At 48.4% G+C, this 27,633-nt stretch overlaps 1 protein-coding gene across 6 annotated transcripts in view; it reads right to left on the bottom strand.

The window, feature by feature from the left end:
- Positions 1-27,559, bottom strand: part of MBTPS1 (membrane bound transcription factor peptidase, site 1) — a 49,919-nt gene extending 22,360 nt beyond the window's left edge. For 2 of the 6 annotated variants that reach the window (XM_057534016.1, XM_057534022.1), the window contains exons 1-12: positions 27,408-27,548; positions 18,205-18,260; positions 16,197-16,278; positions 15,186-15,671; positions 14,215-14,472; positions 11,073-11,279; positions 9,056-9,166; positions 8,517-8,626; positions 6,815-6,931; positions 6,296-6,363; positions 2,544-2,646; positions 1,070-1,221 (exon numbers count right to left, since the gene is read on the bottom strand). In XM_057534016.1, coding sequence (XP_057389999.1) covers positions 1,070-1,221; positions 2,544-2,646; positions 6,296-6,363; positions 6,815-6,931; positions 8,517-8,626; positions 9,056-9,166; positions 11,073-11,279; positions 14,215-14,472; positions 15,186-15,354 — 1,295 coding nt within the window. In that variant the 5' untranslated portion in view covers positions 15,355-15,671; positions 16,197-16,278; positions 18,205-18,260; positions 27,408-27,548. Of the gene's footprint in view, positions 1-1,069; positions 1,222-2,543; positions 2,647-6,295; positions 6,364-6,814; positions 6,932-8,516; positions 8,627-9,055; positions 9,167-11,072; positions 11,280-14,214; positions 14,473-15,185; positions 15,672-16,196; positions 16,279-16,384; positions 16,493-18,204; positions 18,261-27,407 lie in introns of all 6 variants that reach the window. The other 4 variants (XM_057534018.1, XM_057534019.1, XM_057534017.1 and 1 more) reach the window with 4 other exon arrangements.
- Between the last annotated feature and the right edge of the window lie 74 nt (positions 27,560-27,633).

The following is a 27,633-nucleotide window of genomic DNA, read 5'->3' as shown; positions in this document are numbered from 1 at the left end:
AAACACATCTTCCACTAACTTAACAGTCGACCTCAGAGGTTGCAGGAGACAAGAACAGCTAGGAGTTACAGGCTCCGGACACGTGGACGCAGCCCGGCCGGGAGAAGGGAAGGATGGAGGTGGGTCCTGCGGGGACTCGATGCAGCGTGACCAAGAGGCCCGGCCTCGGAGTGAGGCCCGCTGCGTCCACGTGCTTGTTTTGTTTGGAGGCCCGTGTGTGACGCGTCACCCTGGTGGGTCAGGCCTGGTAGAGGGTTCATCATCGGAACGCAGCTGGACTTGGGCAGCGGCGCCCAGACATTCTCACTTGCTTTAGAACACCAGCATTAAAACACGCATTTTTGTGTATCTACATATTATAAGCACAAGTAAATTTTAAGCCCCTAAATGCAGGGGAGAAAATCTAGTAAACAGTAAGGAAAAACTGACTCTACTAAGCTGCTAAATATTTTTCTACGATGATGGGTGGTCGTGGAGTGTAGCTGGACCTTTTCTAATAGGTCTAGATGGGAAATCTGACCTAAGGAGAAGTGAGGGGAGGAAAGCGGCATCAAGTCTTACTGGCAGGAAAAAAGAATTGCTCACAGCTCAGCCACAGATCGACAAGGCCCCTCCCGCCGACAGCGCAAGACCCGGCGCAGGCTCTGGCTGCTCGCCGGGCTCTGAGGCTGGAAACGAAGAAGCGCTTCTCTGCCGCTCGGCATCTGTTACGAGCTCCTTCTCACACCATGAAAGCACTCCTGACCCACCACAGAGGCATTTTACCTGCTGCAGGGAGATGAGGAAAGCAAAGGCTTCCTCCCCACTGAAAACATCTGTACGTACAGAAGCCGCCGGGCTGGGCACGGAAGACACAACGGCCCCCCCCCTCCTCGCTCCTCTGACAGCAGGAGGCTTGACGAGCTCATTAACGCCCACAAGAACCACCTAAGAAAGAACGGACGCCTGCCTCTTCTGTAGAGACGGGGTGAGGCCCCGGGATGTGCTCTACATCCAGCCAAGCTGGTGACAAGCGAGACTCAGCTCCTGGTCCCCTGACGCCACCTCCTCCCAGCCGAGCCACACTCACCTCACCAGCAAGGTGACAGCGCCCGCCACCACTGGGGAAGCCACGCTGGTCCCCGAGAGCGCCCGGCACCCGCCTTTCACGCCAGAGCCCCTCACTCCAGCGCCGTAGGTGACAATGTCAGGCTTCATGCGGCCATAGCCTCCTGGCAGCTCCTGTAAGCAAAAGCAGTGTGGTCTCTACCACAGCACACACACTGGCACACGGCCACGTGCAGTTATGAGTGAATAAAACCAGAACAGAAACGTGGGTCAGCTAAACACACTGTAACCTTAGTACGATGCTGGTTTTCATCTGAAATTCACTGCAGTTCAGAAGAAGCTTAAAGGACAGTACATAAAATAAAATTATTTTTGGTGCGTTTTGTAATGACCAGCATGACAGTAATGCCATACAGCATTTTAAAAGTGAATATTTTAAATTTTGCTAACATGCAAGGCTGAAAACTGGAAACTGATTTATTTCTAGATAATTTAAAAATTAAAAATATGCTAGAAAAATCAGAAAATTAAAATTAAAAATTAGGGGAAAAAAAGAAACATTTTCCTTTACAAGGAAAAAAGTACGTGGTATGACTGGATATTTCAATCTGTCACCAGAGGGGAAAAAATGACTTAGAACGGTGAGTATATAACCGTACAAGTAACCTGGGATAAGAGTTTAACTGAGAACTCTCTTAAGCTTCCCAGAAACTGGGGCAAAATGAGAATTACAACAGGAGTTATATTCTGTAAGAAAGAAGTACACCAATTTGAAGTGCAAAAATCCTTCCCGGCAATCGAGCATAAATGGACCCTGGATCCTTCCGTGTGGGACACTGAGCAAAGGCGTCTTCACCTGCAGCTCCACAGATTATCAGGAACGCTTCTCAAAATGCCGTCAAAACACAGGCCTCGATAAAGGGCAAGGACATGGCAGGGGGGCTGGAGCAGCAGGGGGACGCCGAGGGCAGGTCAGGGTCCCCAAGTGCCGCCCGAGGGAGCACCGGCGACCCCAGCTCTGCTCAGATGGGAGGAGGAGTCGGCCGCATAATTAAAGCTCACGCAGTTGAACTAATTACCTTGCTAGAGTCATTTCAATTTTGTCCAGCTAAATGCAATCATTCCCATGTCAGCGGAGCTGAAATTAAGCCATGCTCACTGGCTTCTCCTGCTTCCCAAGGCCAAAAAAAATCACCCCACCCAGCACGGACGACTGCCGGCCCTCCCCCTACCAGTCAGGGCCAGTGCACATGAATCCAACTGACCTAAATGATGAGTTACTCAGAAACAAGTTAAAAAGAAGTGGAGCCGGGAAACACAGTGAGAACCGGCACCTGCCCGTTGGGCCACGGGGACACGGCAGACACAGAAGGCGCCAGAGCGCGTCCTCGTGGCGGGCTGCCCCCAGGCTGCTTTTCTCTCCGTGCTCACAGGCAGCCCTGAGGCCCTCACACGCGGCTCCCGCGGGCACGCCGGACTAAAGGAGCAGCGCCTACCCAGGTGGTCATTCCTCGCGATGAGAAGCGGGCGATGTTGTCCTCAAAGTCAATGCCGCCCACTCCGATCACATCCATCTGGTCAGCAGGGTTATTCAGAGTGCTGCATCGAGGCAAGAAAAAGACACAAAAGGCGGGGGAGAGGAACCACTCTAAATGAAAGATTCAAACAAGGGCAAGCACCCCCAGAATGGTCGGAGACCGCGGCAGGCTCTTCCGTGGCGAGGCACGTGCGGCTGTGAGTGGCGGGCCCGTCGCTGCCACCTTTGCCGGCTCAGTGGTCTCCTCACACGTGGGACGCCCTCTCCTGCTCTCCCTCTCTCCTCCCTGTCAACTTATCGCCCTCCGGCCCAAGACTCTCTTCTCCCCTCACTACTGCCAAGCGTGCAGAAGCCCCCTTCCTCCGAGCTTCCCAAGACTGACCACTACCAGAACCGCCACCTGCGTACACGTCCGTACACCACCTCCCAACTGCTGCGAGCGCAGCCCCCCAGCTCGGCCCCCGGCTCCTCTGGGAAGGAACTGCAGCCACACACGTGCACCTGCCACCGTCAGAAAGTGAAAGTTCTCCCCTGGTCTCGGGCAGGTGTCCCCTTCCTCAGGGGAACCGTGGGGACCACTCATCTCTCCGTAACCCTGGGCTCCTCAGCGGGAAGACACGGAAACGCGTGAAAAAGCATGCGGTTCTCCCCAGCACTTCAAGGGCGCTAGATCCGCAATGACACAAACGTTTAAACTACAGAGTCAAGATGGAAGTCAAGATGAACTATTTGAAAGTATAAAACAACCAGTTATGGAACTGCACTTCCAAGCTTTACCTATTTCCGCTCCACCACCACAAAATGAACTCCTGAACCACAACTGATTCCGAGCAGCTGAGGCGATATTAGCAGCAAGATACTACTGTTTAAACCACACGGAGTCGACCCTAGCATCACCCCCTTAGGTTACCCACCACCACCATGCTACCAGCTGGTTGTTCAGAAGCACCAAGAGTGATCTGTTAATTGGCTGACAGTAAAAGTTTACAAATTTCTATGACTTCAAAGAGCAGAGATTAGAACAGAAGTCACTGGCAGAATTTCCCACTGAAGCTGATACCAAAAAACACCACCTTCCCACCCTGCCTCTACCTGCCAGTCCCTATACTTTACACCCTTAAAATCAGGGGAAGGCATCAGAAAATCTTTGTTGGTGCTGAAAAGGGGGAAGTGCAGCTGCAGACTCCCTGGCACCATGAAATCTAAGCACCAAGGGTGCCGGACCCCAGAGAGCTCCCAGAAGGGGTACCCGTGGGGACGTGTCGGGCAGCGCCATGCCTCCGATAAATAAGCGGGCTCTTCAAGTGCATTACTGTCACCTGACCAGCCCTACCCGAGGCCCAGCAGTAAGCCACACCCGTTCAGGCTGTGCCACGGTGACCATGTGCCACCCCCAGCCCACCCAGCAGCTGGCGGACGCCAGATGCTGTGAGGCTCTGGGGGCAGACACGCGTCTGACACCGGGGCTTCCTCTCCCGGGATCCCCGACACACTACGCACGAGCAGCTCTTTGATTAGAAGCCCTCACGTGTGGCCGCCCACAGAAGTCACAGGATTTCAGAAGAGTGACCAGTGTGTGCAAAGCAGTCAGGACGGCACGTGGAAGAGCCGGTGTGAACGGAAAGAAAGGCAAGCTTGGGGGAGGGGGCTGGTCAGCAGCAGGATCAGGTGATGGAGAGCGAGAGAAACACGGTTTCCCCAGGGAGACCCGAGGAGGAGCCCGCTTGGAGGAAGACGCGCACGGGGCGTGGCGGGGGGGGGGGGAAATGAGGCTACGGCTGCAGAACCAGGCCCCCTGTTCTCGTACATAAGGTGTTACCGGGACACAGCCACGCCCATTCGTCTACACGTCCATGCTGCCTTCACACTACAAGGGCAGGCGAGTAGGTGCAACATACCATGTGGCCCACAAAGACTCGACTAGTTACTATCTGATCTCTTACAGAAAACGTTTGCCAACTCCAGGCTAGACTACTGAAGACCTTGAAAACCAAGGAGAAAAGTTTAGATCTGATCAGGCAATAATGATCCACTGCAGATCCTTAGTTAAAGAAACTGCTGGACTATGTTTTAACAACAGAAACACAGAAAAAAGGAAGAGAAAGGAACAGCTACCACTCACAGAGGCTCAGTGTTCGTGGTGCTTTCCCTTGGCTGTCTCATTTCATCCTCACGGCCACCAACCGGGGCGGGTCTCGTGCCCTCCAGAGCCAGGCGAGGGGGCCCGGGCTCAGAGAAGCAAAGGCCCCACGGCCCGAGGGCAGGTCAAACTTGCCTGGCTCCATCCCCGCGCCCTCCCCGCCACCCCAGGTCCCCCGTGCAGGGAGAGCTGCGCTGGCGAAGACGAGGCAGGAGGGTGGGCTGGGGAACCGACAGGTAACCTGGGGAGGCTGAGCTGCCGAGGGCTGGCCTGGAGCGGGGACATCAGAAGTGGGGGGAGGGACAAATGGAGAAGCGTTAGAAAGAGAAGACATGGAAACTGGGTGAGATGACGAAGTAACTGGTGCTTTTCGTGGCGGAACTACAGTTGAGACGTGTTTACGCCACTCACGCCTGTGAGTCACAACACACACGACTGAGGACCCAGCCAGATCCCTAACCTTGGAGCCCTACAAGGAGATGGGATCGCTGACAGAACAGCTCTTAGGCTGGACCCATGACTGCGAATGTGCAGGGGTTTTGACCTATAGAATCATTAATTTCACAGAGTCCAGCCTAATCCCCACCCTGGATGAGCTCAGTCAGCGCTCAAGACGGCCTGCTCTGCCCCAGCAGCACGGCCAGGATGTCCCTGAAGACAGAGCGTATGCTCCTGAAGGCACGAGCAGACAGCCATGCCAGGCGGCTCTCCTTCTGGATCAGGGCGTGCCGAGGCAGACTCTGTATGTTCTCTCCTTCCCCCGCAGTTACTTTAAGCCCTCTGCCACGGCACTGAACCTCACACGTCCCGGGAGCCTGGTAAAGGGGGGTGACAGACATCCCACCGCAGAAGCGTTTCAGCACAAGAGGTTATATACATTATCTGCAGAATAAAAACCGGAGCTGTAAGCAGAAAGAAAATTGGGATCACTAACCAGACAGAAGCTTACTACTGCCTGTGATTCAGTGGCTGATGTCCCGCATTTCAAGCCACTTTAGCACACCATAACCCGGCACAAAGGGGCACTTCTGTGACACTGCTCTCCGGCCCCTCCCTATCTGACCCGTCTCCTCAGTCCCCCAAACACTGCGTCTGTTACGCCACCCTGCACTTTCTCCTCGTGTTAGTCTCACTGTAGCTCTGCCTTATTCTTCCTAAAAAGGCAGGGACCTCAACTTACTCACCTCTCTACCCCTGTGCCTTGTGCACAGTGGGTCTCAATAAATACTGTGGAATCCATTTATTTCTAACAGATTTACTCTCCCGATTGATTTTGGGGGTAAAAAGAGTAGAATAAAAACTTTAGGCCTCCAAATTGCTACTTCCAGCAAAGTTAAAAAAAAAAAAATTAAACAAAAACAAAATCGGCCTTGAGTTGGCAACTGCTGGAGTGAGTGGGCACGTGAGATTCATCACAAAGTCTTTTATGTATGTGTTGAAAATATCCACAATACAAAGTTTTAGACAGGTATAAACAGGTATAGCAAGATACAGAGACAGACAAACAACAGGTTTTCAGTTATTTCAAGGAAAAAAATACCTCTAAGGTTATTCCTATCAGGGGTACTTACCCATAAAGAGGCCCATCATTGCCAATAGCAGAAACCATGATGACGTTGTTAGCTGTTAATTCCCACACCTACAAAATTAACAAGCATTTATTTATGAAAGTATACCACTTTTAAACAATCAACATATAATTGTTCAAAAATAACCACAACTTCCAAAAACAGAACTAAAAAAAGAAGGGATCCCCCTGAAAGTGCAACACCAGGCCAGTACAGACGTAGTATGGCTGGCAGTCAGAATGTCCAGAGACAACAGACTCCAGGACACAGATCCACGCGCACAGAGCAGACCCGGGCTTTCCAGGCACGCCCAGAAAAGACAGGCCGTGTGCTCAGGTGAGAGGAAGCAACACAGCACCCTGTGCTGCTTCCCACACAAGTCACCATGGCTCACGTCCTCACAGAGCGGTCACCATGTGGGGGACTAGCCACCAGCACACTAGACACGAAGCAAAGCGGGGCGCGAGGCAGAGCAGGAGTCGTCACCAAACGCCTCGTCCGTCGCACAGTGGCAGGACCAACCTTGTCGACGAACGGGTGGTCCATGAAGTCGGGGCCCCCGATGCTCAGGTTCAGCACGTCGATCTTCTTCAGGATGGCGTAGTTGAAGGCGTCCAGGAACCAGGACGTGTAGGAGACCTGGCCCATTTTTAAAACAGTCCTTTAGGTGTTTCAGTGGAAGTCTCCAAATGCTAGATTCTCAGCAGCATGAAGTATTCACTTGAACTTCAGAAACAGATACCAAGAACGACAAATGCTCTGCGATGTAAACTACTACACCCAGAGCTTCCAATCCTTGGGGCTGGGCTCTGGGGAGAGGCAAGGTTCCCAGGGTCCTGTCCCGGCTGGTCTCACGTCCAGCACCTTCCTGACCTTACAGCCTGCCTGCCCAGGGAAGACCGCAAACTTCTAGCTGCCTCTCTTATAAAAGGACTTGTCCTAAGACACGTCTATTCAGTTAACTGTTTCTAAATAGTTTAATGTATTTGTCTAATAGTCTTTATTTCTAAATAGACTGAAGAATAAATGGTATCTATGAAAGTTACTTCACAGAATTATTTCTGATAGTTATTATTTCTCTCATAGTTTCCCTACAAAAGTTAAATTACTTTGTGTATCGCCATTCACGTGTTTTATAAGATACAAAATTAAACTTAGAGTAGAAAACAATAGATGACATAAAACAATAAAATAAGCACTGGAGGGAATGAAAAGCCTTTCAATCCAGAATTCTATATTCAGTGAAAATAGTTTTTTGAGAATAAAGATGAAATAAAGATATTTTCAGATAACTAAAGCTGAGAGAAATCATAGCTACTAGACTGCATTACAAGCAATACTAACAGCATCTTTTCATGCTGAAAAGAAATTACGTGATATGGAAGCTTAGATCTACAGGTAGAAATAAAGAGCACTGGAAATTGAAAATATGTGAATAAATACAAAATGTTAAAAAAAAAAACCTTACAGTGGAAAAAGAATCCACATTATGATTAAGAATTATGTTTTTTAAAGGCTTTTAAAAATAAAACAATATATTTATATTTGCTTGAATGTGCAAAAAGAAATTCTAGGAGGAGTGGGCATGAGAAAAAAAGAAACCACCACATAGGGAACACGGGGAAGTAAGGTGAGAACCTGTCGGACGGGGACAGGGTTGGGAGAAGTATCCCTGTGCTGCCTTTTGATGTTTTTGAACTATGTATTACCTATGCAAAAATGAAATTTTAACAGTTAATAAATACTAGGACCCTCCCTCTTTTCAGTAACGTTTCCAAATGCAGAGTGAGGGAACAAGCTTCTAAATCCACGTTACCCAACACGACACTGGGTGCTGGGCACAGAGGCTACCCTCAAGGCGGTCCGTCCAGCAGGGGCAGCAAACACACAAACACGGGGCTGTTCTCTCAAGCACAAGAAGTGTGCCGAGACGTGGTGGGCAGGACCCCTGCGCCGGCCGGCGGGGCAGGAGAAATGGGAGGCCAAGGCATCCCCTTGGAGCAGGGTCTTCGGGGTTCCAGTGAGGCCAATGGAGGGGGCGCTGGGAGCAGGGCAAAGCCGCCCTGCGGAGGGACGCAAGGGACAGCACGGCACACGGGGGACGCCAGCCGCAGCTCAGCACCGCAGCCGTGTGCTGCTTTTAAACCAGCACGTTTTCTAGAGTTTTGACTTTTCACATTTTAATATCAACCCTTTACGTTTCAGGGGTCCTCAGAACACCTACCTGGTTGTTGGTAAAGACCCTGAAAATGTGAAGTTCTGCATCTGGAGCAAATCCCTGGCATTCCCGCATGCTGGCTATCACACCTGCCACGAACGTGCCGTGGCCCAGCCCTGTTGTCCAAAAGGAAGAAGGCACGAAACACAGCTGGTACGACGTGTGCCAAGATGCAGCATTTCAAACGAGCTCGTTGTCCGAGCCCGAGACACAGACTCCCCGGCTCCTCTCCGGTGCCTCCACGCAGAGCCCAGGCCTCGCCAGCCCCGCCTCTGGGTCCAGCCGCTCCGGCCCTCCCCCCCAAGGAGGCTCCCCTCCACCAGGCGTCCCCCTCTCCTCACTCACCTCCCGACCTACTCGGAAAAGCTTCCGCCCACAGGCACGGAACAGCTTGGGTCTGTCTGAATAGCTGTTGTACACGGACTGTTTAAGCATGTACACAGAAAAATACCCTCTCAGCTGACAAAACGGAGGATGGGAGTGATGCAAGGCCCGCCTGTGACCAGAAAACACCCCCTCGGGCTCTCAGGACATCGGCCACCCACCGTCATCGAGGGTTCGCTCGTTGGTCCAGTTGGTTCTCTCCTTCACGTTTTTGAAGTGGGGATGCTTCTCACTCAGCCCGGTGTCAAAAACGGCAACTCTTACGTTAGCACCTTATTCCAAAGAGAAAGCACAATCGTGTTTGAGAAATCACTGTTTATGAAATACATCCCTCTTTGGGACCCAGAGAGAATGACAGGTGATCCAGGGCCAAAGCCTGCCCAGAGGGCACACAGCAGGCCAGGTGCTAAGGAGAGGAGGGGACAGCAGGGGAGTACCGTCACCTGCCGCTAAATAAGACCCGAGGCCACACAGAAAGTCCCTCTGGACGCCCCTCAACGTCACCAGCTCTGAGGGGTGGAACCACCTCTCCCGATCCTCCACCAATGACTGATTTCCCCTCTGGGCCATTGTCTCCAAGTCGCCATCTCCTCATCTGCTTAGAGGCGCCCGTGGGGCGAAGGGCACCACAAAGCACTCACTTACGGGAGGGCGGGGCCGTTTCTACTCCCGACAAGGACTCAGTGCTGCAGAGAGGGGCTGCCCACCACACGCAGCGAAAACCACACTCTAAGGAAAACCACTGGATTGCACACTTTTCTATGATAACAAGTCTACTTCAGATACTGGCCAAAAGCCATCTGCTCCGATGGGAAACATGACTCACGCTGTGAGATCAAGGAATTCTAGAAAACACGTAGAAAAAAATACAAGATACCCACTGAAAGGCTAACGGAAGTAACAAAGCTAATGTCTTTTTGGTATGAGGGTTGTATTTATGTATCAATACTACGTTAAATAATCAACTACACTGAGATAACCAACAAAGTGTATTGTTTACTTTTTAAAAATGCAGACACAATACTGGAAACCAGCTGGTTTGGGGGGAATGAAAAATGCTTTTCTGATGATTAGAGAATTTCTGTTTTGTGAAGTTTTCCCCCTAAAAAGATAAACCAAGGGCTTCCCTGGTGGCGCAGTGGTTAGGAATCCGCCTGCCAATGCAGGGGACACAGGTTCGTGCCCCGGTCCGGGAAGATCCCACATGCCGCGCAGCGGCTAGGCCCGTGAGCCACAACTACTGAGCCTGCGCTTCTGGAGCCTGTGCTCCGCAATGGGAGAGGCCGCGACAGTGAGAGGCCCGCGCACCGCGATGAAGAGTGGCCCCCGCTTGCCACAACTGGAGAAGGCCCTCGCACAGAAACGAAGACCCAACACAGCCAAAAATAAAAAAATATATAAATAAATAAATTAATTTAAAAAAAATTCCTTTAAAAAAAAAAAAAAAGATAAACCAAGAAGAGACAATAATTTAATAAAATGTCAGCCCCCCGGGTGTTAAGTCTGAGGCGCGGTAAGGGAAGGTCTTTGGTTCTCTAAGGTAAGGGTCTCTAAGCCAAGGAGAAATGGAAAGACACTGAGACAAACTGTGATGTACGAGGAGCCAGAGACATGGGCTGATATTTAGGGTCCAAACCTCCACATTAGTTAAAACAGGAATTTTCTGCCGTGATGTATCAGCAAGAAAAAAAATCTGATGCGTTGTGAGTTGTGTTTCCCAGGATATGGTCGTTCCTGTCGTTTCCTGTCCCGAAACAAAGGGTAACAACCTCGACAGTCGATCACTCGGCCACGCTGCACGCAGGGCGCTACGCAGGAGGGGTGCACTCCATTCCACGCGACTGCCCAAATCGAGGTAACGGTCTCTGGATTTGACCTCGTTCCCTGGGACATTACACAACTCTGCTGGACTGCCAGTCAGCTCTGGCAGGGGCAGAGCCGTGTCTGTTCACGTGTGTCAACAGGAAAGAAACACTCCACAATCTACTCCTTGTAACCTCAGAAACAAGTACAGGAAAGTAAGACACAAAAAGTGAACAGGACTGAAGAATTAGAAAAGCCACAGAAACAGATGCCCAGCACAACAGGAGCCAGAGACGAGGGGCGTCCCGCTCAACCCGCAGAAGGACAGACCCGTGAGGCCCTGGAGGGGAGGCCGCCCCGGGCTGAAAGGCCCACCTGTGTAGCCCATCTGCCACAGCACGTCGGCCTGCAGCGTCTGGGCGACCTGGCGCGGGATGGCCCTGAGCAGCCGTCTACTCGAGTGTCTCCCGGTGGCGTGCCAGAAACCCGAGCCCAGGGAGAGGCTGGCCCTGCGCAGGGGGCGGGACGACTGCCACTTCTGGCTCCAGCGGGTCTCGTTGCAGGGCGCGGCGGCGGGGTCAGCTGCAGCCACGGGAGAGAAAGATCAGAAACGCAGGGGACACGTACCTGTCAGGGAAACAGTCACCCCCCCAGTGCAATGACTCCCTTCTGGAATCCCTTCTGCAGGGGGGTGATATTCTCTCCCCTCTGCTAGAAGGGGCTTCTCCCGTGCAGTTAGAGTCAGAGGATATTACTTAGCCATCACGTTATTCCCAAATAGTTCTTTACCTGGAATTTTCTAACCAATGTAAGGCAGGGAAAGACTGATAACATAATCACTTCTGAAGAAATAAAGTCAACTGTGATACTAAAACTGAAGAAATGCCTGGTTTTTCATCAGCCACTTATTCCCACTGAACCACAAGTGTGTGTGTGCTGGGTGGGGAGGGCGGAGCGTAAGAAAATGTCCACTAAGCGATGGTGAAGCTTCACCGTTTACAGTGTGATCCCTAGGGCAGGAAAAAGCCGTGTGATCCCAGGACACCTCGCTCTGGCCTTCTCCTACTGTGGCCCGCTCAACGTCCTCAGCGTGCGTATCTGCTAGAACGTCACCCTTCAAACAGCAAAACAGAGGACTCAGGGGATTGCTGGGGGTGATGGAACTGTCTTGTATCTTGATTTTGCTGGTGGGCACCTGACTGCACACTTTTACCAAGACTCGCCAAACTGTGCACTAAAAAGCATGGATTTTACTATCTGTAAATACTTTTTTTATTTTTTTTTAGTGGAAGAAAAAAGTAGAAGAAATACCACAAGGGCTGTCCCTTTACCTTTCAAAAACCATGCTATAATGAAGAAAAAACCATATTTCAAATCTGTTTCTAAAGGGCAAATCTGTAATACCACTGAGGTTCTGTTTCTAAAGCCAATTACTTTAGCTTTCCTTCTGGTCTCACCAGGCTACACCCATGAAAGTACAGGGACTGGGAAAAATATACGGTCATGTCAATTCCATTAAGTAATTATTTGCACAGTGCAACTGAAATTATTCTATACTGAACCTCCCATGTTGATTCTGTTCCTTCGGTCAACAGCCTGGGCACTAATTGAAGGACAATATTCGAACAAAGAACGGGTCTGCTGTGCTCTCCCTTCAGCAGACTGGGCCGCAACCAAAGGACCGCATTCAACTCTGGCTTCACTCGTTAAGGGAAAACAGGAAGTGTTCGAAGAAGGGGACTTGACGCCAGGTCGTATTAGTAACCCCTGAAGGAACTGGGTATTTTTATTATGCTGGAGAGAAGGAACTGTTAAGGGGGACACCAGGATAGCCTTGAAATACCCTGCAGTGCTGTCTTGTGGAACTCAGGTTAGCTCTGTCTTATGGCCCATGGAGAGACCCGGGATGGGATCCAGAGTGTCACAGATTCCAACCCAAAATAAAGCAAAGCCTTCGAACAACAGAGCCACAGAAAATATGAACTTTATTTATTTTTTTTTTTGGCCGTGCCACGTGGTATTCGGGATCTTAGTTCCCCGACCAGGGATTGAACCCGGGCCCCAGCAGTGAAAGTACGGAGTCCTAACCACTGGACCGCCAGGGAATTCCCCAAAAATGAACATTTAAGGTCTGCTCACAACAGCCTAAGAAATCTGCTAAGCTCTCTTCACACGCACGACTTCCTTTTACCTTTGTAAGAACTCTGAGGAAGGTAGTATTATCTCCATTTTCTGGATGAGAAGCGCTGAAGCTTAAAGAATCTTTGAGTTGCTTACCACAGAAGGTCACAGCTAACAAGAGGGAGATACATACTATTTCCTTACGGGCTGTCGAGCACAGCAGCTGACAACCATGGTGGAGAGGATACGGAAGGGAACCCCAACCATGAGCCCCTACGCTTCCTGTCCTAAAGCCAGCCCTTCCATGTTTCCTAAAATATTCTGCAGCTCTTTAAGATAAGATTAAAAAATAAAAAAGGCACAATTTATATATTTGGCTAACTGTACAAGTTTTGGTTTGCTTTTATCTTCCTGGATTGCTCTGAGGTTACTGCTTTTCAAAGAGAAAAAGCACCACGAAACGTGGGCTAGCAGAGAGAGCTCTGCGAAGTCAGACACCTGAATTCCACAGCTGACGCTCGAACTGGCTGTCACAGCATGCAAATTAGTCAGGCTTGTCCCCTGGGTGTTTTTTGAAACCTCAGAGGCTCTCAGGCCTAGTATATGACAGACAAAAAAAGAAAAGCAAAATCGTATTTCTTTTTCCATCTAATGAAAGAAATGACAATAAACGGTAATGGAACTAGCAATCTGTTGCCCCAGTTTATGTCAAATGGGGAAAAAAAAACCTTTCCTTTGGTAATACGTTTGCTTTGGAAAATATTATGCAATAATATGCAACTTGTTATCTGAGGATAAACTTATCTCCACAGGCCCGAGTTGTAAGGACTAGGAAAGTAAGCCCTGGGGCTGAAAGGAACTCAGCAAATTCCTTCCATCCCTGCACCTGCCCAGCTTCCCAGCTTAAACAAGCCCAGCGGAGGTGCGACGGTGCGCGGTCGCGAGGCTCTGAGAAAAGCAAAATGAAACCCAAGGAAGAGGTGTTTTGCAAGATGCCTTCAAAAATAAAAACATGCGCTGAAAGAAGCAAAATGCAAATAAAAAGGAGACTCAAAGACACCGTCTTCGTTTCAGAGCGTGAAGGGGCGTCAGGGCCTCAAAGCCTGAATGCTTTGAGAGGAACCTGGTGAAAATCACTTCCCACACGACAAAGATCACTATCACCCTCTACTGCAAACTTTCATTATTTGTTTCTATCAGAAAGAAGCACGAAGTCTCTTTTTGGTTTTTTAAATTCCTGCCAGGAAAATGTTCACGACTGACGAAACCGGACGGAGGAACAGGAGTATTCACTGTACTGCTTTTCAAATTCTGCCACGTGGGAATACGCACATCCTCCCGCTATTCCCAGCGCAGCAGAAATGGATACAGACCAGCCCAAGGCCACGGTACTCACACTCCGTATACTTGAGGGAACGGAAGACTTTCCGTTGGGGTGTTACCCGTTTGATGTTTGGATGATCTTCAAGTGTCAGCAGCCCCGCTTTCTGTTTTTCTTTTATCTGAATCACCTCAAAATCACTAGGGTAGTCACTGGATGGATTGTTTCGAGGTATAATTCTCCAGTTGTCGATTGCACTGCTCTTCAGGGCGCTTGAAATAAAGGAATTTCTAGCTTTGGCTGTAAAGTATCCATTGAAAGCCACGATATACTCTGCAATCAATGACCACAAAATAAAAGTGAGAATTTACGTACCTATATTATGACATAAGATTATACTTAATCTAAAACTTCCCTGGTAAAAGAAAACTTACATTATCATAAAACCTAGTAGAAAGAGGAGTAAACAAACAGACTAGTTTAAACACCCTGGACGGCAGTTTCCAGAGCTCTGAGTTAAAACAATGTGGATGAACCCCACTGATCACAGGACACATCACTTAGAATCAGATACCTGAGCTATTTTTCAAAAACCAAACATTAACAGAAATTTGAGTGTATGGCAGAGAAATGCATGCAAGTTTTTCAAACAGGAAGAAGGAATTCAGAGAAGCGAAGGCTCAGTTTTATTTTACCGAAAACAGTAACAAAATGTAGAGCAGATTATATAAGACTAATTGCTTAGTTATCCACAACTGGTCACATAAACTTTCAGCCCCTCCGAAGTCCCCACCCTCACCAGCTACAATGACATCTGTTCCATGGAATCCAGTTTTAGGGAAATAATTCAGAATGTCAATTTCCTTGCTTCATGTAAGCTAATTATACTGGAAAAACAAAATTCAGCAGAATTAACATCCAAACACTATGCACTCAGCCCATTCGAAATTTATTGTTTTTGGCAAAAGCTAAAGCTTACAATAAATCTGAAAAAAACCGCATTGGGGCTGGGGGGAAGTCCCTAACCTTTAAAATAATATCATTACCATATTCCACAACTGTTGAGGAGAACTCCACCTTCAAGGTCAGGTGGGAACAGCCAGGGCACGGGGCCTTTTCAAAAGATTTCTTTTCCAGTCTGTCACCCAGATGTTTCTTCCCACAGAGAAAAACCACCAGCAGAAGCAGCCAGATGTGGACAAGCTTCATGGTCATGAGTGAATATGGTCATAAAATCGCATAAATTCAAATCGCACTTTTTTCTTCCTTGATTATAAGTTAATTTTTGTTTCAGCTAAAAGCTGAAACATTACTGATCAGCCATTTTATAGTCTTGTCCAAGGTAAATAAAAGTTAAATTTCATGGCCTCTTGTGGTTTGGCCTGAAAAGAGGCTTTCATTTCTTTCTTCGTTTCTTCTCCATCTTGGGCCTCAGGCTTCGCTCACTCTGGCCCAGACACCTGAGTCCTACGCTCCATCTGCACCACAGAACCAAAGTCCAACGGGGATGAGTGATCACTCCGTGAGCCAGCCTACAAAACAAAGCAAGCGCAGAGACCTCAGCAGCGCACCGACAGAGCCGGCGAGGGTTAGTGATCCCTGCAATTTAGATAAGAGGGTCAAAAAGACACACCAGCTACAAGACAGAATAAAACCATGGAACATCTTATTATTTTACTTTAGTTACTCCTCACTTCTTTCAGGGGAAAAAAAGTTTTAAGACAGCTTCAAAAATAAAATAGGATAAAATAAGTGAGAAAAATAAGGATGACAAATAACCCCAGGAATATTAAGCACACTGGCCCTGAGCACCCCAGCACCACGGAGGAGGAGGAACCATGACCCTTCGCCTACGGTCCTTACTACGCCTCTATTTCAGAGGCCGTATTTTCCTATCATTTGCAGCTCTTCATCTCCAGGGTATTTCCCCAGTCAGCACTTTAATTCCCCATAAATTTCACCAATTTTTCAGGCAAAAGCTTGGTATACACCCTTACTTTCTGCTGTAGAATTAACACCTAAGAGCAAACTAATTTCCATGCAAGTCATGTACTTACCACCTTCTTTAAGAGACGACATAAATGGTCTAAAATTACTCAAACTATGCCTCTTCAGGTTTTGAAATACTTTATGCCAATGCTATGAAGAGAGCACAGAAGAGTTTTTATTGTCACTAAGTGTATTTTACCTGAAGCCTCAACTTAAAGATTTTCAACCTGCTGAATATGTTATAAAATCAAATTACCTCTTCACTGGAAGTGACATGAGAGGACAGTCTGTGAGGTAAAAGCTGTTGCCAAAGAAAACTGCTGAGTATTAAACGGCACGTGAGCACGAATACCTTTCAAAATATCTGAATGGTCAGGAAAATCATAATTCTTCACAATGAAGAACAGAGCAGTGATAAAACAACAACACAGGCTGCAGCACGCCCAGAAAAATCCGTTGCACAGCTCACACCAGAAACATAAATAATCCAGCAGGGGGAAGACAGACCAATGAGACAGACAGGGCCTTCCATCGCTACTTATTTCTAAAAAGAAAACACGTAGGACAAGGAGTTAGCCCCCTTTCAAGAGAGGGGTGTCAAGGTGTTAAACCCATTCTTCCGGCAGAAACTGCTACCCGAGAGCAACAAGGAGTCTGTGGTTTCTGGAACTATTCATGTGTGCTTCTATAAACAGGAAAGCACTGATAAAGAAAAGGGTTTGGGCTTCCCTGGTGGTGCAGTGGTTAAGAATCTGCCTGCCAATGCAGGGGACACGGGTTCGAGCCCTGGTCCGGGAAGATCCCACATGCCGCGGAGCAGCTAAGCCCGTGCGCCACAACTACTGAGCCTGCGCTCTAGAGCCCGCGAGTCACAACTACTGAGCCCACGTGCCACAACCACTGCAACCCACGTGCCTAGAGCCCACGCTCCGCAACAAGAGAAGCCACCGCAATGAGAAGCCCGCACACTGCAACAAAGAGTAGCCCGTGCACAGAAACAAAGAGCCAACGCAGCCAAAAATAAACAAATAAAATAAATAAATTTATTAAAGGAAAAGAAAAGTAAGGGGTTAAGAGTATCTAAACAGGGCTTCCCTGGTGGCGCAGTGGTTGAGAATCTGCCTGCCGATGCAGGGGACACGGGTTCGAGCCCTGGTCTGGGAAGATCCCACATGCCACGGAGCAACTGGGCCCGTGAGCCACAACTACTGAGCCTGCGCGTCTGGAGCCTGTGCTCTGCAACAAGAGAGGCCGCGATGGTGAGAGGCCCACGCACCGCGATGAAGAGTGGTCCCCACTTGCCACAGCTAGAGAAAGCCCTCGCAGAGAGGCAAAGACCCAACACAGTCATAAATAAATAAATAAATAAATAAAAGACCGTGAATTTCTTAAAAAAAAAAAAAAGAGTATCTAAACAATCTTTGTTGAAGTTCAATAATTAGGACATTCACTGTTATAATAACAAATGATCCTGAAAAGCAGGCCTATCTCTGCAACTGGAGACCAAGGTTGGTGGAACAGAGTTAATCAGATAGAAATGAAATATTAAAAGTTATTTCCATAGCAACATGAAGAACAATGAGAATGCCAGTCATATAAACAAAGAAATTCAAAACAAAGACCAGAACAGAAAGATGGAAGAAAAGCAACAGGGGACACCAACAGTCACTCCAACCTATTTTATAGCAAGCCGCTTGGGAGTGAGGCCCAAGTTTCTGTTCATACTTGATACCTGCAGCAGTATCACAGAATACAACTATCTGAAGCATATAGCTGACCTAATTATAGTATTACGGGTCAAAGAAGAGAAAGCTAATCACTGGTGATAAGAGCTCTTATGTTAATAGGAAATGAACTTACAGTGAAAAGATTTAAATGGGTCTCAATTAAGGCAATTAAAAAAATAAAATAAAAACAGAATGCTAAAGAATCTATGACACATTTGGACTGGATATAACACAAATATTAGTGATCCATACTAGTGAGCAAATATTAGACCTAACACGTTGGGTTAGATCAACTTCAATTAAACCTGTTCCAAAATAAATCACACACAGGTAAAGACAGTGAACTTACAATCAACCTGGGGGGGAGATGGCTGATGTTCTCTTACAGCTGAGGCAGGAGCCTGACTTTAAAAGAAAGAGAAATGGAAAGAAAAGGTTAGGGATTCTGAAATTTTAAAATGCCTAATCAGTTCTCTTCCAAATAGAAACAGGAAACTTCTTAGGTCTTCGGAAAACAGGACACTGTACGATCGTAAGACAGTCTACCTTAATTTACTCACTACATCATACAGATTTATGAAGCGCTAACCAAGTTGCAGACATTGCCAGGGGTTACAGAGGAAACACGTGTTGTCAGTAGGTGAGGGACGCAGCCCTCCAGGTGGGATCCTGCAAGGAGGCCAAGCACAAACGCCAACGGCTAAGCCAAGCGCAGGAAAGGACGACAGCAAAGGAGAGGCACAGGGCCAGCGCGGGGACGTGGGACGGCAGGAGGAGCCTTCCGGAGAGGCGGCTGGCAGCTGGCTCTGGCCGACTCCATCCCGGCAGAGCTGGAAGCGTGGAGATACGGAAGGAGAAGCGGGGCATCCTGAGCAGAGCTACATCCCGGCGAGGAAATGCAGGGTGCGCGTAGGAGCGGCCAGTCATCGGTGCCAGGCTAGACGCTGAGGCAGGCACGGGGCTGAGCAGCAGGGCCAGCGGACAAGCGGAAACACAGCCGCTCAGAGCCAGCGGAGCGCCGTGCAGAACTAGAACCCCGCGGGGGCGGGGGGGTGGGGGCCCAGCGGCTCGGTTCCCTCGTCCGATCCGACCCATTTCCCCGGGAGCCCCAGAGCCAGGCACTGCTCCCGCGGCCCCGCAGAGCAATGAGCACAAGACAACCAAAATCTCTGCCTCGTGGAGCGGCCCTTTCAGGGGGAGACAGGTAACACACATGATGAGGAGAAGACGTGGTATTTAGCTGGTGATAAATCCTGTATTTTGAAAGCAGAAAAAAGGAAGGAGGAGGATGCGACAAGTCAGGGGGAGGGGTGAAGGTGAGACAGAGTGCTGCAGAAGCTTCTGGAAGGGGACTTTTGAGTGAAGACCCGATGGAAGCGGGGTGCTCGCCAAGCCACCTGGGGAAGGGTGCCGCGGGCGCTGGGGAGATGAGGGCAGGAGCCCGAGCAAGGACACGCCTGGCGTGTGTCAGGAAGAGCAGAGGCCAGGGGCCAGGGAAGGGGACCTCGGAAGGGGAGATGAGAGGCCCGTGCCCTAGCGCTGAACGGGCAGGGAAAGCGTGAGCAGAGCAAAGGAGCCTCGCCGGCCGGCTCGCTCCAGCCTCCACGTGGAGCGGACACAGGCGGAAGCGGGGGACCCCTGGAAGGCCCCTGTGAAGAGGGTGGCTTGGGCCACGGAGGGGCAGGGGAGGCGAAGGCAGAGCGGACAGACCCTGCTGACGACCACGTGCACGTGCGGAGGCAGGGACAGCACCAAGGCCTCCGGCCCAACACCCAGGGCGTCTGCCCCAAACGGGATGGCGGAGGCTGCAGGAAAAGCCGGCTCAGGAAGCACGGGCAGGACCTGAGTCCTCTCGGGTGAGCATGAGAGCTGGGGGGCCCGGCTCAGGGCGGAGGGGAAGAGGGAGGTCAAAACCCCCAAATTAGGGGAAAAATTTCCATAATGCACAGCGGTCACTGGTTTAGTAATTGAAAGGTCACTGAACCTCTCACCAAAGGGCCACACTAGCGAAGTCTCCAAACCACAGGGGCTGGAAAGAAGACACCCTCACGAGGAAAATTCCCATGGAGGGGGAGGAACGAGAAGGCCGGGAAGGACAGGAACAAGGAGACACTCCCTCTCTGGATCTGGCTGACCTGCTTCTGTTCTTTAAAGGTGAACTAAAATCTGGGTTCTAGGAAGACACTCCTTTTAAAGAGCGACAACAGATATGGAGGTTTCTACGGTTTCCCAATCCCAGAAAGAGAGAGCTTCAAAACATAAATTTGCACTGAGGAAAAGAAAAACGCCACGGGGGATCTAGAGGCTGGTGAGTGATGGCGTGGGCACTGGGGAGGGAAGACTGGCCACCGTCTACCGGCCTCTGCGCCCTTGGCCTGTTCGTTTTAAAGCTACGGCTCCCCCGACTCCTCCACAGGGCTCTGAAGGCACCCCTCAACCGTGTCCACAGCGGCTCCCTCCTGCTCTCACTCCACAGTGCAGACCTGGAGAGCGTGTCCCCAAGGCAGGCTCAGCATCTAGTGGCAAACACATACGCAGCAACAGGCGTAAGGTGAGCACAGACACCACAGGAAAAGAAAACACTTCTTATAAAACTAATGGGCCGAGGACAAGAAGGAGGCGTTGGTGGGAGCGCTGCAGCGGCCTGGCGTGCAGTGATGGAGGCTGCGGGGGGAGAGGCCCTGGCGAGGGGTGTCAGCGCCTGCGTGAGGCGCCGGCAGTGACAAACGGACACTGATTTGATCAAATAAATATTTTGTGGATAATGGGAGGCAGATTTCTCACTGACAGAGAAGGAAGTCTCAAATATGAAAGGGGAAAACTGGAATGAACCATGCAGAATAAAATAATAAATTTAATAAATAAAACTCGAAGTACTGGTGTGAACTCAAGGTTTTCAATATACAGACAGATGTAGAAAAATACATTCACACAAACACACATACATGTATTTCCTAGCTCTGTCTGCTGAAAGGACACAGGGGCAGTGATATCCCAACAGGAGGGAACCCAGAACTGGTTTTCTAAATAACTATTCTCCATTAAAAGAAACCAGGCTCCTTGGAGAGAGAACTAGTTCCAGGCTGGGCAGGGTAAACAGAGATGAGTCTGGAACATCTTCTTGTGCCAGAAAGTAAGGAAAAGCTCAGAGAATGGTGGGCACGTGTCAAAGGGACACAGAGGCCAGCATGGGACAATCTGAGCATCAAAGTAAGTAATGAAAGTGACAGATCCTGACCCACTGAATACAACAGGAAAACATGAGTCCGCTGTAGCATATATACGTAAAATAAACTTAAACTGTGAAGAGGAATAAGTCATTTACATGGTCTCAGAATGCCTCCCAGCAAAATCCTGATTTACGAAAGGAAATAGGGTAACCCTACAATGGAGACGCTTCATCAAGTTAACCAGCGATGGGACAAATGGACCCAGGTCCGCCAGGCAGACGCACTGGAAGAGCCTGGCATCACCTGAGGGGCTCCTGCCAAAGACGCACAACCTGAATCAGATCCTAAGGAAACATCAGGACCCAAATCGACGGACATTCTTCAACACAACTCGCATAGAATTTCCATAAGTACTGAGGTAATGAAAGTCAAGGAGTGGCTGAGATTGAAGGTGACTCAAGAGACATGACCACTAACTGCAACTCAAGACTCTGAACTGGATCCCTTTACTGTAAGTCCATTACTGGAATGAACAACTGGCAAAACCTGAATGGGGCCAACCTGTGATTAGCGAGCAGTGGCGTATCAAGACTAACTTGTGGACTTGGAAGGCTGTGCTGTGACTGCATAAAGAGGTCCTCGCGTGCAGGAAGTGCCCACTAAAGTATCCAGGGACAACGGGCATCAGGTCCGCAACTTACTTTCAAACGGTGCAGAGGGGGAAAAAAGGGCTTGTATTGCTCTTGGACCCTTTCTGGCAGGTTGAATGGTTTCCAAAATATGCCAAAAAAAAAAAAAAAAAAAAAGGTCCTACATTTAGTCTTAGCCTCAGGAGGGTGGGAGTATGAATTTGAAAATGTGGTGGAGGACTTCCCTGGAAGTGCAGTGGTTAAGAATCCGCCTGCCAATGCAGGGGACACGGGTTCGAGCCCTGGTCCAGGAAGATCCCACATGCCGCGGAGCAACTAAGCCCGTGCGCCACAACTACTGAGCCTGCGCTCTAAAGCCCGCGAGCCACAACTACTGAAGTCCACGTGCCACAACTACTGAAGCCCGCGTGCCTAGAGCCCATGCTCCGCAACAAGAGAAGCCACCGCAATGAGAAGCCCACGCATCGCAACGAAGAGTAGGCCCCGCTCGCCGCAACTAGAGAAAGCCCGCGTGCAGCAACGAAGACCCAACACAGCCAAAAATAAATAAATAAATAAAATAATTTTTAAAAAGAAAATGTGGTGGAGGAGTGGGGGCAACTTTAAGCCTCTTCTGTGAGACTCAGTCTGCACAGACCCATGTGTGCACAACCAGACCGTGGACCTTGTCAGATAGGTTTACACCCATCACCTGTCACACAGAATGATATCTGAACACACCAAGAGATGGACTGAGCTAGTCAAAGAGAAATTAAAAGTATTTCTCATTCTAAGGAATTACGGAATTGAGATAGTAAACAGCTGGTAAAATTAACCCCAGTGTCTGTATAATCTACGTTATAAAAATCAAGTAACATTTTGACAAAAATTGAGACAAAAATTGAGTATAAAATAAAATCATGTTTAAGAATTCAACCCAATAAAATGAGTACTCTCATAGGTTGCTAGTGAATGTAAAAAACTCTTATGACCTTTTAGAGTAATTTGCCAAAATATGGACGTAAAAAACTTTTAGTCTAATAACTTCAGTAATAACAACAACTAACACTTACTGAGCATTTATCATGCGGCAGCCGTTATCCTAGTAGTGTGCATGTATTAACTCACTTAATCCCACGACAACCTACTCCTACCCATCCCCCAATTTTCAGATGAGAAAACTGAGGCCCAGGGTGGCTCAGCACCTTGCCTGGAGTCACCCCGCCAGTAAGTGGGGAAGCTGGGCTGGGAACTTGGGTGGTCTGGCTCCAGAGGCCACACTCTTAAGAGGTAGGTTACCCTGCTTTCCTAAAATACATAGAAGTATAAACCTGAAAGCTTACAATAATTTATGTCCAAGGATTTTAACTGGGAAAAATCAGAGACCACCTAAATGCAACAGGGGACTAGCTAAATAATTAGTTCACCCATACTATGGAATGCAATGCAGCAATTTCAAACTATGCTCCTTTGGAAGGCTGAATAGTGGTCCCCAAAAGATGTCCACATTCTCATCCCCAGAACCTATAAATGTTACTTTATATGGCCAAAGGGACTTTGCAGGTGTAACTAAACTAAGGACGTCTAGTGTCCTGGATGATCCAGGTGGGTCTAATGTAATTACAAGAGTCTTTATAAGAGGGAGGCAGGGAACTGATGATGGAAACATGAGGCTGAGGTGATATAGGAGGAGGTCAGGAGCCAAAGAATGCAGGTGCCTCTGGAGGCTGGAAAAGGGAAGGAAACACATTCTTCCCTGGAACTTCCAGAAAGAATGAAGCTGACACCTTGACTTCAGCCCCGTGAGACTGACTTCAGACTACCGACCTCCAGAACTGCAAGAGAATAAATTTGTGTTGTTTTAAGCCACCAAGTTTATAGAAATTTGATGCAGCAGCCATAAGAAACTAATACATTTCCCAAAGAATATGGGGGAAATGCTAATGAAATATTAAGTAAAACAGTTCATGTACAGTGTGATCCAAATCTTGATTTTTAAATATGTATCTATATGCACAAGGAAAAAAGAACATGAAAAAAATATCCACCAAAATGGTACCAATGATTCTATTACCTTTCGATATTATGATTACAGGTAGTTATTTTCTTAATTCTATTCATACCTTTTCACAAAGAGCACGTTACACTTTTAAATTAGATAAAACATATTATTTAAATACTTTAATAAATCTTTTAAAATAAATTTTATAGAAAAACCAATTTTCTGGTAAGACAGTGGCACAAAGTCAAAATACGTTAAAAATATAATTTTATTTGTACATATAGCAGAGCTTAAAAGGGATCTATTTCCTAGGAATTGTTTTCAAAAATCTCTCTGTGTCTACCTTCTAGCTTAAGGCTATGCTTTTAGCTAGTACATTCTGAACAGGTTTATCATCTGTAATATCACTTACTCATAGGGCCTGGCTAGGGCTGTTACTGGATCCACTAAGTGTTTATTGGATTTAATTTCTATAAATTCTCACTGTAGAAGACCTGGTTATCTTTCCATACAAAGGTACACCCTAAAAGATGGTATTTACAAATTATGGATTTTCCATAAATAAGTATAATTATGCCTCCAATAAAGGTACAATCAAAAAATATTTGACATTAAATACTAAATGTAAAATAAACAGCTCAAAAAATACAATGCCAGGAATAATATTTAATGAGACGTGTATAAAAGGGAGACAAGGTAGAGGAGATGTATTACTTGGGCAAGTGACAGCTATCATTCCTTACAGCTCTGAGAATCTTCTACTTTGCATTATAAGAGTATCACTAGGATTATGATGCTAGGTATAGCTAAAGTACACCCAAAATGATTTCTTTGCAAATAATTAAAGAACACAATTCAGATGAGAGGAAATGACTTGTATCACCTGATAGTCGTCTAATTATGAAGACGTGCCTTGCTTTTTAACGACCCTTTACTGAAATAGATCCAGAGAAAATTGAACTATTTAGGCCATGGAAGGATACCACTCAGTTCAATTAAAATTTGACTGTAAAAATACCACTTTTGTAACTAACTGCATACTTGACTGTATTACCATTGTTTAGCAGGCTAACATTTAAGAGATGCCAGACCACACTATCTTAAAACAAAGGTGTATTCTTAAGCCTGACTGAACCATTCATTCCGGCACATTCTGTCCATTAGTAGGTTTTGTAGGGGGCAAAAACACAAGTAATTCAGCCCCAAGAGTCAAGAGTGCCGAAGTTAAGGACCATGGTCTACACTGTTTTTATTGCCTATTCTTTCTCAGATGTGGCTCTTGTCTCCTTATTCTCTTGTCCCTTCAGCCATCCAGTACTGGCCAGCCCCATATAAGGCGAGTACTTTCCTCATTTTACTTTAAACTCATTTTCTTAAGCAAAAAGACATTCTCAATATTAATAAACCAAGTTAACAGATTTCTCAGCGTGTCAAAACCGATTAGGCCACAGGGAGGAGGAAATCAGTCTCCCTAACCTGACTGAGGCCAAACACTGAGAAACCAAGGTCCAGCCTCCCGTTCTTAATATTTCAAGTCACCGAGGGCTGGCTGCACACAAATGAAAGAGGCAGCAGGCGGGGCAAGAACTATCTACCACCAGACCGACAGAAAATGCGATCAAACACGTGGATGGGAAGGGAACGCTAAAACCCCCTGACTCTTCAGAAGAGAGCCCGCTTGATCCCATAGGACCCTAGGTGCTTCTAAGGCTCTGCAAGCACTGAACTAGAATTTCTTTATTTATAGACTCAACCAACTCTTGATTATAAGCCTTATAATATAAGGGATATAAGGGATACTTGGGGAGCACAACGGAGACAGCTTATGGGCAACGGTCCCACCCGCCACCCCTGCCGCCACCTCTAACAAAAAGGGCTCTGGCCATCTGCATCATACATGGAAACGTAACATTTTATTTGAGAAAAGTGTCCAGGGGACTGCCCTGGCCGTCCAGTGGTTAAGACTCCGCGCTTCCACTGCACGGGGCTCGGGTAAGATCCCTGGTCGGGGAACTAAGATCCCACATGCCACACAGCCCCCCCCCCCAAAAAAAGTGTCCTGCATGAATGGATAAACAAAATGTGTTATATCCATACACTGGGATATTACTGGGCCATAAGAAGGAATGAATTATTGGGGGAAGGCACAAACCAGGAGTTTAGGATTATCAGATACACTCTACTATATATAAAATAGATAAACAAGGACCCATTGTATAGCACAGGGAACTATACTCAATATCTTGGAATAACCTGTAATGGAAAAGAACCTGAAAAAGAATATATATGTATAAATGAATCACTCTGCTGTGCACCTGAAACTAATACAACATTGTAAATCAACTCTACTTCAATTAAAAAAAAAGGAATGACTTACTGATACAGGGTACAATGTACATGAACTTTGAAAAGAGTATGCGAAACAAAAGAAGCCAGACACAATGGCCACATACGATCTCACCTGAATACACGAAATATTCAGAAAAGACAAATCTAAGGAGACAGAAAACAGATTAGTGGTTGCCTGGAGCTGGGGTTAGAAACAGGCAGTTACTGCAGATGGGCACCAGCCATCTTTCGGGGATGTCATCTTAAAATGGGTTATGGTTGTTGCAGAACTCTGCAAATTTACTAAAACAACAACTACCAACAAATACTGAATAAGTACACTTAAAGCAGGTGAATTTTATGGTATGTAACTTTACCTTAACAAAGCTCTCACGTTAAAAAATATATATATAAAATGGGTGCTGCAGATTAAAGGGTGGGAAGAGTCACTGTTCTCCAAACCCCTCATTTTTATACTCAGGCAAACTAAGACCTTTAAGTGAGAGCGCTACTTACCAGCACAATCAAGACTAAAGGGCCACAGGAAACGAAATTCTCCAGTTCAACTCAAATCTTAAGCCACTCTCAAAGGACACTTGGAGGTGTCCTTCAGAATCTAAAGTAACTTGTAAATATTTAACTTAATCTGCATAGGCAAACAGGCCAAAAGTCTCAGGGGCTCTAACCCAAACAAGGGGTACACATCTTAATGAACATATGTAGACGATGTATAACAGTCTCAGGCAGCACATTCAGGACAGGGCAAGGCAAGATTTTAAGATCCTACAGGTCTGAAAGGCATTCTGGTTCTGAGAGTCAACCAGAGCCTCCCGGACCCAACTTGCCGACGAGCTTCTTACCCCGCATTTTTGAAAAATCAGTGGAGCAGTGCGTACAGACCGAGACGGGGCAGAGAACCGAGGTCCCTTAAGATCTGATACCAGCTCCCTCTGGGAGCAGACCGAGAACTGCGGTCTGTTCGGAGGCGGAGGGCCAGGGCCAGGGCCAGGGCCAGGCATATGATTTGACTCCGTTAAAGTGTATTTCAGATAAAGAAAACGGTGAAATGGAGCAAGCTACCGAAGCGTGTCAACACGCAGAGAGGGCCAGGCGGGGACACCAGCCGGGAGCCGGGCCGGTCTGGGGCGAGCGGAGGGGACCGCGAGGCTCCCACGGGCAGGCATGCAGTGCACCGGAGCGTCAAGCCGCCCGTCCTCCCCGCGCCCCGCACCGTCGCCCTCGCACCGCCCAGTCGGCGCCCCGCGGTTCCCGGGGCGCAACGAGGCCCCGCCGCCGCCCGCCGCCCCCGCCAGCGCAGACCCCCGCCCTCGGGGCCTCGAGCACGCCGGGCACGCCGGAGAGCACGGGCGGCCGCGCGGGTACGGAGAGGCGGCGGCTCCGGGGAGCGGCCCGCCTGACGTACCTGCGGCGGCCTCACGCTCGGGTCCGCCCGGCCCGGGATAACGGCGCCTCCGCGGCGAACACGCCTCGGATCTCCATGCGGGGTGTTTACTCCCAACGCTCGCGATACTGCGCGATCCGGGCGGGGAGACCGACGGCCTGGAGCGCCGGCCCCGCCGGCCGTGCGTGCCCTGCGTGCGCGCTCTGGACGCCGGGGGCCGCGGGGCCCGGGCCGGGAGGCAGACGAA

The sequence above is a fragment of the Balaenoptera acutorostrata genome, chromosome 19 (assembly GCF_949987535.1).
Source record: "Balaenoptera acutorostrata chromosome 19, mBalAcu1.1, whole genome shotgun sequence".
Taxonomy (NCBI): domain Eukaryota; kingdom Metazoa; phylum Chordata; class Mammalia; order Artiodactyla; family Balaenopteridae; genus Balaenoptera; species Balaenoptera acutorostrata.
This window is presented reverse-complemented; position numbering and strand designations above follow the sequence as displayed.